The sequence below is a fragment of the Arachis hypogaea genome, chromosome 4 (assembly GCF_003086295.3).
Source record: "Arachis hypogaea cultivar Tifrunner chromosome 4, arahy.Tifrunner.gnm2.J5K5, whole genome shotgun sequence".
Lineage (NCBI taxonomy): Eukaryota > Viridiplantae > Streptophyta > Magnoliopsida > Fabales > Fabaceae > Arachis > Arachis hypogaea.
Genome location: NC_092039.1, coordinates 109,262,907 through 109,275,994, shown reverse-complemented (window position 1 = coordinate 109,275,994; position 13,088 = coordinate 109,262,907). Strand labels below are relative to the sequence as shown.

The window sequence follows — 13,088 nt, the reverse complement described above, 5'->3', positions numbered from 1 at the left end:
TAACTCTAATTATATGCACACTTGCACACCATTAATTACTTCATACTTTGTATCTTATGTTACATTATTATATTGATACATTGTTTATGGCTAAGTTGGAGACTTTACTAACAAAATCAAACTCATGCAACAAACAAACCAATCCCAATGAAGCTAAGAACACTGTGACAGGACCAAGCATCCACAGCATCAAAGGAACACTAACACAAAAAAATCTACTCCCAATTAGAGCGAATGTGAACCCTCTTTCTAGAATTGTTTGTGTGTAATTCCAAGACAAAAATTCTCCATGAGTGTTCATAAGAAAATTTGCATCAATTAAGAACCCTATGGCCATTGAGCTGAATAAGAAGCTAAGAACAAGGCATAGTGATGCTGAGCCATATTTTAGTGTTATGATATTGTCTGATTTTGAACCAAAGAATTTGCTGGTGAAGACTGAGTGCCTTGCACTATAGGCATTGTTGCTTAGAGCTGCCAAAGCCATGTTTATTAGAATGGTTATGGAAGCTATGAATATGGCTTCCATCAGAGTGTTTCTCATGCTTTGCACTGTTAGCATGTTCTTCTTATCATCACCCTGTACCAATTAATAACATCACAATTATTATCCCAATCTAATAATCAAAATTTTATTATTATTAGGAATTCAACTCAACTAACTATGTTTATTTCTTCTAACAAGAAATTTATTTATCTCTAATATTCAAATTTAAAGGTATTAAATGTAAAGACACAAGTAATTTCTCTAAAAATAACTAATGATCAAGTAATTAGTTCTTTTGTTCACTTAAACAAATGTTAAAAATTCAAATTTCATCTTATTCATGTGCAGCTATTCATTAGCTCGTGACAAATTCTAAATTGAACTAAGATTCGCAACAAATTAGTCCTTAACTTGTTGGATTGGAGGTTATCGTGAATAAAAAAATTTATCCAAAAAATTTTACTAAAAAAAAAAACTTTTCCAAAATATTATTCGGACATTTAGTCCTTAAAAAAATATCAACCACTAGTTTTGAAATAGACATGAATTAAGTCATTCAATTCAATGTTTATTTGACCAATTAATTTAGTTTTAATCATGGATGGTTATTTTATATTAGGAAAAACCAAATTAATGCGAGAAAAATTTGTGATCAACTAAAATGATGTTCATTCTATATCTACTAATTAAAATCCAAATTAAATTAAGTATGGATTCATTTCTATATATATCTCTAACCAAATATACTCTACACATACATCCAATAATAATAATTATTGACTCACAAATTAATAATAATACCTGGTTTAAGTTGAGACCCCAAGAAGTCCTCCTCAGCTTATTGAGTCCAAAAGTTGTACGAGAAGGTTTGTTCTTGATGCTATGGCAGAGATAGGCATGGTACCCTATTGTTATGAAGAGGCTCAAAGGAACCAATATGGTGTCCAAATAAACACCTATTCTCATCATCTTTCACTCTCATGAACCATGAAATTCAAAATGCATTCTTATAATAATGGGGATTTAGTGGGAATATCAATATCCCAACAATGCACCACACTTCCGTAAATAATGCCATAAATGAAAAAGCATGATCAATATATATAATGGGAGTAAATATCATAATGTGTGATCATTGTTCTATTTAACTATTGTTAGTGCTATTTAAGTATTTATTGTTCATAACACTAGTGGAAATAGTAGTAATGGACACCAAACTTGACATGGAGGGTGAGTCACACTTTCTTTTATATATACGTAGTCAAGATATAAAATATTAGTATTAGAGTCTTATCCACTAACTAAGTCGGTTCGATCAATGAAAAATTTATGTCAGTAATAATTTTCTAATTTTTAAATAAGTATAAAAATGATTTTTAATTAATTAATATTAACTAAGTTTTTATTATAAAAATATTTTTGATTAACACTTATCATTTTTAAATATTTAGGATTCAAAAATTTAAAATAAAAATAAGTTTAAAAAAATAATTACCTAATTTTTTTATATTTTAAAGATCTCTAATTAGATTAAAGTATCTATACCACAATCAATTTATCATTCGTCACAAGTATATATGTCACACTTGATTGGTAACTGAATGGATGTATGATATATATTATATAATACAGCACAAAGTCTAATCTTCTTTTTTTTTTTGGTTTGTGCTGATTTGAATAAATAATTTAATTAAATTCTTTTGAAAAAAAATTAAAATATAAAAACGTATATTAAAAATATATTTTTTAAAATTATAAATTAATTTTAAAAATTATGCTAAATATTAATGTTATAACTTTTTATAATTTAAAAATAAAAAAAATATTTATAGACCATTAAAAGCTCATGGAATTAGCCATCTAATTAATAAATATTGCTCACTCCAGCAGTGGCTTCATTAATATAAAAGCAATTAATTAGAAGAAATGATAAGTGGAATTACGTGGAGGATCAGATGCGCCAACTGAAGAAGGGGAACAGATTATATAAGCAGGACAAAAAATGTTAACAAAATAAAATAAAAATCAATTTAAAATAGTTTAAAATTATTTTATTTTATATGCTTTAATTACTGTTAGAATAATTGAATAATATTACATTTAATAAATATATAATTTTAGATGCATAAAATTATAAAAAATAAATTAAATAAAATAATTTTAAATTATAGTCTCTCTATATTATCCAATCAGAATAAAGATTTTAATTTTTTGGTAATTTTTCATAACACTATATATGTATCCACTATCCTGCATCCACACGCACAGTCTATTATTAGTTAGGTCAAGACTTCGCACAGTCTATATATATATATATGGTTCGGTTTGTTTTGCGAACAGTAATTAAATAAATAAAAATTAAGAAAAAAATGAAGAAATACAGTAATAACTAAATAAATAAAAATTTAGCTAATTTAAATTTTAAAGACCATAAAATTATAAATAAAAAATTATTAAAAATAAAAAATAAATCTAAGTTTTAATATATTTGTTTATAGGACAATTCACCTAAATAAATTGTTTCACCTTTAAAATTACGCAAATGCATTGTTTTCAAAACGAAGACATAAATGCATTGTTTCACATATCTATGTAGGTGGATGTTACAATACTCCCTTGATGTTTAGAGTTTTAAAATTCCATATATTTTTAACAAAAAAAACACTATTAAAATTTAAAATTTAATTTACTTTGCGTTGATTTAGATTAACATTTAATGCATACTGATGAAATCAATAAACAATTAATACTTTTTTGAAAAACTACAAACATATTAATTACAACTTATAAAATATATTTTTAATAAATGATAATTATAATTATTATAAGAAATTTAATATGCTTTATTAGTATATAAGTTATTTAATTAGTTAATAAAATCTAATTAATTAATAATTTTATATTTTATTTATTTTAATTATTTATTTAAAATGATAATTTATTTCATAAAGTTTAGTTAATATATTATCTTCTTTTGTTCATTGAAAATAATGAATTTGTTCATCGACAAATTTATTCCTATTTCTGTACAATTTGAATCGTATTCGTATATTTTTATTTTTTTATTAATCTAATTTTATTCACATATTTGAATTTTAAATTTTTAAAATTTTTTATTTAAAATTTAGATAGATATAATTTAAATTAATAATTTAATTTAATAAAAATAAACGTATTCGTATTATTTTTATTATCCTAAGCAAAAAATATCTCTAACTATATTTTCTAGGTAAGATTTATTAATCTTTTCAGATATTATGTACTTATATATACACTCTAATATTATTAATTTGAAAGATTACATATATCTATCTTTTTTGTTGAGATATTTAAAAACCATGTTTAACCGCTTTAAAAAAATAATACGAGAACATTTATTTAAAATAAGATGAATATATTTATTTAAAATTTAAAAATTTTAAATAAATTTATTCGTATTAATTTTAAAATAATATGAATATGTTTGTTTAAATAAAAAAATTTTAAAATAATAAGAGTATTATATCTTTTTAATTCTTTTTAATTTTTATTTTTATCATAATTTTATAATAATTTAATATCAATTTAAAAATGAAATAAATTTAAATTAAAACAAAAAATTTAATCCAAATAGAATTTAATGTTAATTCTTTTCTCTTTCCTTAATAATTAAATGATGATTATTCTCTCTCTTCTTAATTAAGGAGTACTAAAACTCCAAATACGTTAACTTTTGTTTAACTCTTTAAAAAGAGTTTTAATACTCCAAACCTTCCAGGAGTATTGAATCAGGCGCCATCTATGTAAACCGCTACTAAGTTTTAATATATTTGTTTATAGGACAATTTACCTAAATAAATTGTTTCACCTTTAAAATTAAGCAAATGCATTATTTTCAAAACGAAAACGTAAATGAATTATTTCACATATCTATGGAAACCGCTACTGGCAGTGGCGGTAGCATAAAAACCGCTGTTGCCTGCCGCAGTTTCTGCGTGATTATGATTGGTCATAAACCGCTGCTACCAGTAGCGGTTTATGTATCGCTAGAAGCAGTAACGATTTACGTTGAGTATAAAAACAAATAATAAAACTAATCTTTATTTAACAAATAATTACAAAACAAATAATTAATGGTATATACTATTTAAATAATACCATAAATAAAAAAATTTAATTTATCATTTCACAATATAATTTAAAAAATATAAATATACATGTAATAAATTTTTTATTTGTATTTATTATTAAAAGTGAGACTAAATTACAAAAAATACAATACTAAATAGAGTGAGTATTAACAGAGTACTAAAATATATAAACTAAGACTAATTTTTTTTATATATTCATCCCTTCTAAAACTCATGAATGATAAAATAATTTATTTTTAGTAAAAATTAGTAAATTTTTTCACAAAAATAGCAAATCAAATAAAAAAATTCACTATTTTTAATTAAAAAAAAAATATTTTATCATTTATGAATTTTAGAAGGGATGAAGATAAAAAAAATTAGTCTTAGTTTATAATATTATATATTTTAGTACTCTGTGAATACTCCCTCTTTGATTTGCTATTTAGTCTCATTTTAATAATAAATACAAATAAAAAATTATTACATGCATATTTATATTTTTTATTTTATTCATCGAAATTATGATGCTATCACTATTATTTATCCAATCAATCAACTATAAAATACAAATAGTTTTTATTTTTTGGCATAAAACAACAAAGTTGCACAAATAAAAAAAATCGTTTAGCTAGAACCTCAAATGCAAATCAGCAGCAAAGAACACAACCCATGTTCCAAACTCTCCGAATTTTTTTGTATGGTTGATATAAATAAAAGATATGGTTGATATAAATAAAAGAGAATGAAGTGATTTTTAAAGAGAAAAATATATGATTTAGTGAACTTTTGGCTAAAAATAAATTATTTTATTATTTATAAATTTTAAAAGAGATGAGAATAAAAAAATAGTCTTGATTTATATAATTTAATACTTTGAGTATTGTATTTTTTTTATTTGTAATTTAGTCTCACTTTTAATAACAAATACAAATAAAAAATTTATTACATGCATATTTATATTTTTTAAATTATATTGTGAAATGATAAATTAATTTTTTTTATTTATGATATTATTTAAATAGTATATATCATTAATTATTTGTTTTGTAATTATTTTTTAGATAAAGATTAGTTTTACTATTTGTTTTCGTACTCAACGTAAACCGCTACATACGTAAACCAATGCACATAAACCGCTAAACCCTAAACACAATCATAATGATGGAGAAACTGCGGCAACAGCGGTTTCCATGCTACCACAACTCAACGTAATCCACGACTGATAGCAGTGGATTCTGTGTTTGTGTAAACCGCCAGTAGCGATTTTTATAGATATGTGAAACAATGTATTTGTGTCTTTATTTTGGAAACAATACATTTACATAATTTTAAATGTGAAATAATTTATTTAAGTGAATTGTCCTTGTTTATATTTATTAAAAAATATTTAAATTTTTTATTAACAGTAGTTTTATCATATGCGTTAAGCAGATGTATTAGCTAAATTCAATAAATAATAAAGGGATTATTTTTGGTCATTGAGTTATAATTTAAATCAAAATTTGACAGTGGAAGAAAAATATATATAATATAATAATAATTTTTATAATAAAAATATTATATATACATAAAAATCAACTATCAAAATATTTATTAATTATTATATATTCGTATATAAATATATATTATTTAATTTATTTTTAATGTGTATTTTTTATTTCAATATATATATATATATATAGGTGATTATTTTTTATGTACATATAATATGATTAATCTTTAAAATATCTAATTTACAAATTAAAATACTAAAATAATAATTTAAATTATAACATATAATTTAGAATTTTATTATTTAGGTTTTTTATTTTAAAAAAATTGAGTAATCTTTTTCTTAACAATATAATCAAAATATCTCTCTTTTTATATAGAATAATACTACGTATTCTAGTTTTTTTTGTTAACTAAGTCCAACCAAATTAATCTAAGATAACAAAAATCAATTATAACTAGCATTATTCTAAATCTTATTGTTTAACTTGGTTTGACATAATTTATAAAAAGACTTGAATGTGTAGTATATATATATATATATATATATATATATATATATATATATATATATATATATATATATATATAAGTAAATGCTTATTTAAAAATTTACTTCTTATACAATAAAAAATAATACTCTTTTAAGTCGATTTTTAAAAAACATAAATTTCATTTAAATTAATAATTGATCATTCTAATGACATCTAATATGAAATTTTTAAATTGATTATGAAGTATCAAAAATTGAATAAAAAATTATTATAGGGTCAAATTTAATAATTTAGTGGGGGCAAATAAATATTATTATCATATACTACTAAAAAAAACTTCAAATTGTAATGGGGCGGTTGCCCCCACAACTAAATACATAGATCCGTTCCTGATTCAAATGACATAATCTTTCTATATTCATTTAGAGGTTGCGGGTTTGACTACTTATCTCTGGCCAATAAGTTATAACTCAAATGAGATAGTATTTTCATACTCATCTAAAATATTACGAATTCAATTTTTTTTTATTTTTAGTAAAAAAAAAGGGATTGTTTCTGTGAAGAGACGGCGAAAAATAAGTTAAAATCTTCAAATGATTGATGCTTAATTTTAGGGGTGTGCATGGGTCGGGTGAAACCGGGTTTGATGTGACTTAGACCCGACCCGAAATATGCACCGGGCCCATTTTTGAGACCCGAATCCGATCTTAGACCCGATGAAATCTATACCTTTTCGGGCCACAACTATACCGGGTGAAAATCGGGCCGTTAATAATATATTACCTTGATACCTTCTTGTAAGTTAGCATGTAAAAATATCCAAATTTCCAAGGCTCCAACCATTATTTGACATTGTAAAATTTACTTAGAAAAATATAACAAGAACCAACTCTTCTCTAAAATTAAAGCATAACCATAATCAATACTAATATTACCTAATAACACTAAATATTTAAATCAATACAAATAACACAATATTATGCATTAGTCTAAAGTCTTATGCATTTTAAATATAAAACATTAACTTATAGTCTTATATATAATGACTAATAACACAAAATATTAAGGTTTACAATACTTAAATTCCACATAATAATAGCCATCATCCATCACTACTAATACAAAATATTTATTGTGTATGGTGACCGGGCCACCGGACCGATTTCGGATGACCCGAGCTATGGCCCGGATTCGACCCGAAATAATGACCGGACCTATTTTTGAGACCCTTATCCGACTCTAAACCCGATGAAATCACACCAAATTAGCCTCTAAAATGTTCGAGACCGAACCGAATCTTCAGACTGGACCGAGCCATACTCCCCTTACTTAATTTGAAGTATATATTATGTAGGGGTAGAAAAGAAGTATAATGTGCACAAATAATAAAACAGCGTTTGCGGGATTTAGTGTGCATGGATGATGTTGTACTTTACTCACTAGCAGATTTTTGAATCATAAGAATAGAATTGATATTTTGATAATACCTCTCTTTTTTTTATAAATTTATGCAAATATATATATAAAATGTGACTTGGAGAAAGGATTTGTTGTTGAAAAAAGTGCAGATAGAAGAGAATCGCCGCTTGTTTGAAAAAAGCGCAGATGGAACTGCCGCTATTTGAAGGAAGTGCAGACGGAACTGTAAAAAAAATCCGGACGGAACTGTCACAAGAAAACACAGACGAAACGCAGACATAACTGTCACGAAAAAACGCAGACGGAACTGTCACGAGAGAACACAAATGGAACTACTAGAGAACGCAGACGAAACTGTCATGAGAGAACGCAGACGAAACTGCTACAAGAGAATGTAGACGAAACTGCCACGAGAGAACGCAAACGGAATTACCGAAAGAGAGCGAAAACTATATGATTTTTTCAAAGAATAGGTAAACAGCGGATGACAATGGTATTTGATCATTCGACTCGAAAAAAAACACAAGACAGAGAAAATATACTAGTCTGTGAGGTGAAAAAGCATCAAAGGAGTGACAAAAGAAAAAGAAGAATAGCATAGAAAAAAAATGCAAAAACTACGTTGATTTCACCACAAAGAAAACAACCTATCATCTTCAAGGAGGATACCATGGCTCTGATGCCATATTAGAAACAAGAAATTAAACTGGATAAAGAATTTGTTATTGAGTATGTTCAAGTTGTCTGTTCAAGTTGTCTGGAATTATACAATATAAAAAGGTATTTATATGTACTAAGAGAATCGTAGTAATAAAGACGTAATCTCCTATAATAAATATTCAGATATGCTAAATAATACTAATTGATACTAATTGATCCTAATTATATTCTAACAGTGATCTATTCTATTATATAAAAATCGGATGTCTGCACTTAATGATAGAGCTGACGTGGCATGCTCTGGAGAGTGTTTCCCGATTTAATTATTTTAACTCATTCAATACAATTTATTACCATAACTTAATTATATCAGCTAATTGATTTGATTAGATATTTAAATATTAATATAATTTATTATAATATATATTACTTAATTAATTTTACTACATTAATTATAATTTGTTATATTAGTTAATTAATTTATTCATTTATAAAGTCTGAATAAAATAAATAATTTACTGTTTATTCTAATTGAATTCATTAAATTTAATTATACATTATATATGAATTAATAATAATTTATAAATCACTTTACATTATATATGTATTAACAAAATATTATATATGTCTTAATGTGTTAATTAAATATTATATACGCATAGAAAAATAAATACAAAGATGATTTATATAATATTAATAATATTATATTAGCACGGTAATTTTTTTTGTGTTGATATCATATAGTATTAATAATGATAATATTATTATATAGTATTATATAAATTTTCTAATATTAGTATAGAAAATTGGAAAATTATTCTTTATGGCAATCATTCTTAGTAGAATAGTGTGTCCTTTATATAATATTGATAATTGTTGCTTAATTTAAAGTAATTGTATGTTAGTATCTTAAATTTATTTTCAATAATGACCTAAATAGATAAATCTAATTGAATTGAATGATTATATAAAATATTTTATATTATTAATATACTAAAATTAAATTCATTTTTTGGTATAGAATTTTATAGGTAAATTTTATACAAGATTAAGTAATTTTTTATTTGTTTTATCTATGTTACTTTATTTAATTTTAAGTAGCATCATATTTACAATTACTGCCAGTATGATATTTTATAAAATATGAAAATCAATTTTTTTATAATTTAAATATCAATGTTTGAAAAGAAAAACTTAACAGACTCACAATGAGAGAGAGAGGGAAATTTACCTAGAGAAAAGAAAATCGGCATGAGAATGGTGGCGACGGGCTCAACAACGACGGTAACGGAATGAGCAGCGATGATGACATAAGCTGTGAACAGTAACGAACCCAGAAAAATTTAGTAAAGGGGACAAAAATATAATAAAATATAGGTATAGATATTTTTTTTTGCTTCCCACGATATTCAACAAGTTAAGGACTAATCTGTCATAAATTTGAATTCTATTTAAGAATCTACAATTGGCCGGCAACGAGTTGCTATACATACAAGACAGAATTTGGACCCTCAATATTTATTTAAGCGGACGACTAAGTTGATCACTTGATCAGTCTAAATTAGTTTAGATATATTCAAAATTTAAAATTAGAACTATCTAATACATATTGATAAGAACTAGAAATATACACAATCATTATTATAATATTTAAAATAATAAAATATAATTTCATACACATAGTATAATATTTAAAATAACAAAAAAATATTTATAAGGGCTTTTTTTATTTTTAACATGATTAAATATTATTTTTTATATATTTTTAAATAATTATTTTACTTAATTGTCAAATCTACTTATTATAATTTTTATAGCATAAATAAATTTTTTAACCAAAATAATTATAGTATATTAATACATAGATAATATATTTTTTATCTTAAACAATTTTAAAAAAACACTAATAATTTAAGTTGTATTTAATTAGAAAACTAAGTTTTAATTTAATTATTAATTAATTAACTAATATAATATAATTAATTATCACTAATTTTTTAGTGTATTTATTTATTTTTAATACTAAATTAAATTTAGAAATATAATTATTATTATGTTTTAAGTTTAACAAAATATTTTTTTAACATAAAATACAAAAGAACTATTTATATTTTATTTTGAGACAAATTTATTTATCTATTCTATTATATAAAAATTATATATATGCACTTAAATTTATTTTCAATAATGACCTAAAGAGATAAATCTAATTGAATTGAATGATTATATAAAATATTTTATATTATTAATATACTAAAATTAAATTCATTTTTTGGTACAGAATTTTATAGGTAAATTTTATACAAGATTAAGTAATTTTTTATTTTTTTATTTGTTTTATCTATGTTACTTTATTTAATTTTAAGTAGCGTCATATTTACAATTATCGCCAGTATGATATTTTATAAAATATGACAATCAATTTTTTTATAATTTAAATATCAATGTTTGAATAGAAGAACTTAACAGACTCACAATGAGAGAGAGAGAGGAAAATTTACCTAGAGAAAAGAAACTCGGCATGAGAATGGTGGCGACGGACTCAACAACGACGGTAACGGAATGAGCAGCGATAATGACATAAGCTGTGAACAGTGACGGACCCAGAAAAATTTAGTAATGGGGACAAAAATATAATAAAATTTAGGTATAGATTTTTTTTGCTTCCCACGATATTCAACAAGTTAAGGACTAATCCGTCATGAATTTACCATGATCCTCCGTTCTGTTTGCTAGATACCTACCTAATTGATCTTCCCTAGCCATTTTATCAATCACATTTTTAAGTTATAGCAATCATTGGTGGAATCTCTGTAGATTTTGTGGTATTCACAGTATTCGAACCGACTTCCTCCTTTTTTATTTTTGTTCAGCCTGGGGGTGTAATCTTCTCTGTGTGGCAAATATCCCCATAGACATCATCAAGGGACACTCGTAACGAGGTGTAGTTGTGATATCTTCGAGTTTTGTATAAGTTGTATCCTTCTTTTTTATTTGATTTCTTCTCTTTGTCTCGAGTTGGATATTGATTGTGTTATCTCAGAGAAGGGTCTCTCAACTCAGCAGAATGCACTTTTCGGCTCGCTCTTGTACCTTGTATAAAGAGGTCGGGTGCCTCCTTGATATGGATTGGAAAAACGGTCCTTCACTAAGGCCGTTGACTAATCCCATGATGACTACTTCGGTAGGTAGGTTCTAAATCTCCAAACATGCTTTGTTGAATTTTTTCATATAAACCTGTAGAGATTTTCTGACTTCTTGTTTCACTCCTAAGAGACTTGGTGCATGCTTGACCTTATCCTTTTGGATAAAAAATTGGGTAAGGAATCTTCTTGCCAAATCGTCGAAGCACCTGACCGATCTAGGTGATAAACTATCAAACCATTTCATGGCCGCTTAGTTAACGTAGTCGGGAAGGCTTTGCAATGGGTTGCATCTGATGCGTCTGCCAAGTAGATGCGGTTTTTAAAATTTCTCAAATGATGCCTTGGATCGGTGGTTCTATCATAAAGATCCATGTCCGGCTCTTAAAGTTTTTAGGAACTTTAGCTCGTATGATTTCTTCTATGAATGGATCTTCGCTTGTCAGAGATGTTTCTTCTCGGTCAATTCGAGTTCTCCTACCCTTAAAGTTGGACTCTAGTTTCAAGAGCTTTACTTCTAGTTCCCTTTGTCGTCGAACTTTCCTTCTCAAGACTCTTTCATATTTTTACTATCGCTCTAGCTCCTGCTTGAGTTGTTCCAGCCAACCTCAATGCCCGTGGACAAGTCCCGTGATCTCTGTGGAATCTCTTGACTCGGATGTTTCAGATCAGTGTATTTTCGAGTTGTTCCTGTGTCCTTTTGGGTTTGATGTGTGGGTAGATTTGGTCGTACCTCACCCCCTATCGGCTTGGTGAGGTATGGCTAACGCTTGTTCGTCATTGTGTTGTTCTTCCTCTCGGGCTTCTGAATCGAAAGCTGTGTGTCTATCTTTTGGGATGTCGTCTGCCATCGCATGGTCTTGATTTCCAGATCTCTGGCAACGGCATTAATGTTTCAAGGGTTATCTGAAATAGATGGATTGGGCCTAAACGTGAGGTTCAAAAGCCTTCTAGTGAAAGGTTCGACGTCTTCACCTATAGGGATGAAGCCTTCCAAATTTCTCGTGAGGAGGTGGGGGATGGTACCTATAAGATTGCGTTTGTTATACTAGCTAGTTTAAGGTCAATCCTCGCATGCTACTCATTTTTCCATTTTGAACACGTCAATTATTAAGTTATGCAAGTAAAAAATGTCTAAAAAATAAGATGTCTACATATATACCTGATGAATACTCCAATCGTAGAAAAAAAATGTTTCTAATGAAAATAATTTTTAAAAAAAAATTAGAGCGCTAAATATAATTATTTTTAATCTTAATTGTCATCGAATAATCTTGAAATA

General features: G+C 25.7%; 1 protein-coding gene across 1 annotated transcript; it reads right to left on the bottom strand.

Annotated features, from left to right (window-relative positions):
* Nucleotides 1–1,567, bottom strand: LOC112797208 (uncharacterized). Its single transcript, XM_025840027.2, has 2 exons — nucleotides 1,289–1,567; nucleotides 1–580 (listed from the first exon to the last, which is right to left on the bottom strand). The coding sequence occupies exons 1-2, from the start codon at nucleotides 1,454–1,456 to the stop codon at nucleotides 68–70; spliced, it is 681 nt and encodes a 226-aa protein (XP_025695812.1). The 5' UTR covers nucleotides 1,457–1,567; the 3' UTR covers nucleotides 1–67.
* Between the last annotated feature and the right edge of the window lie 11,521 nt (nucleotides 1,568–13,088).

What these genes read in the sequence shown, in the direction of transcription:
- LOC112797208 (XM_025840027.2), bottom strand. Translation starts at nt 1,456, where the DNA reads ATGATGAGAATAGGTGTTTATTTGGACACCATATTGGTTCCTTTGAGC. An exon ending in GGGGTCTCAACTTAAACCAG is followed by an intron (nt 581 to 1,288) that starts GTATTATTATTA and finishes TAATTGGTACAG; the next exon opens with GGTGATGATAAGAAGAACAT.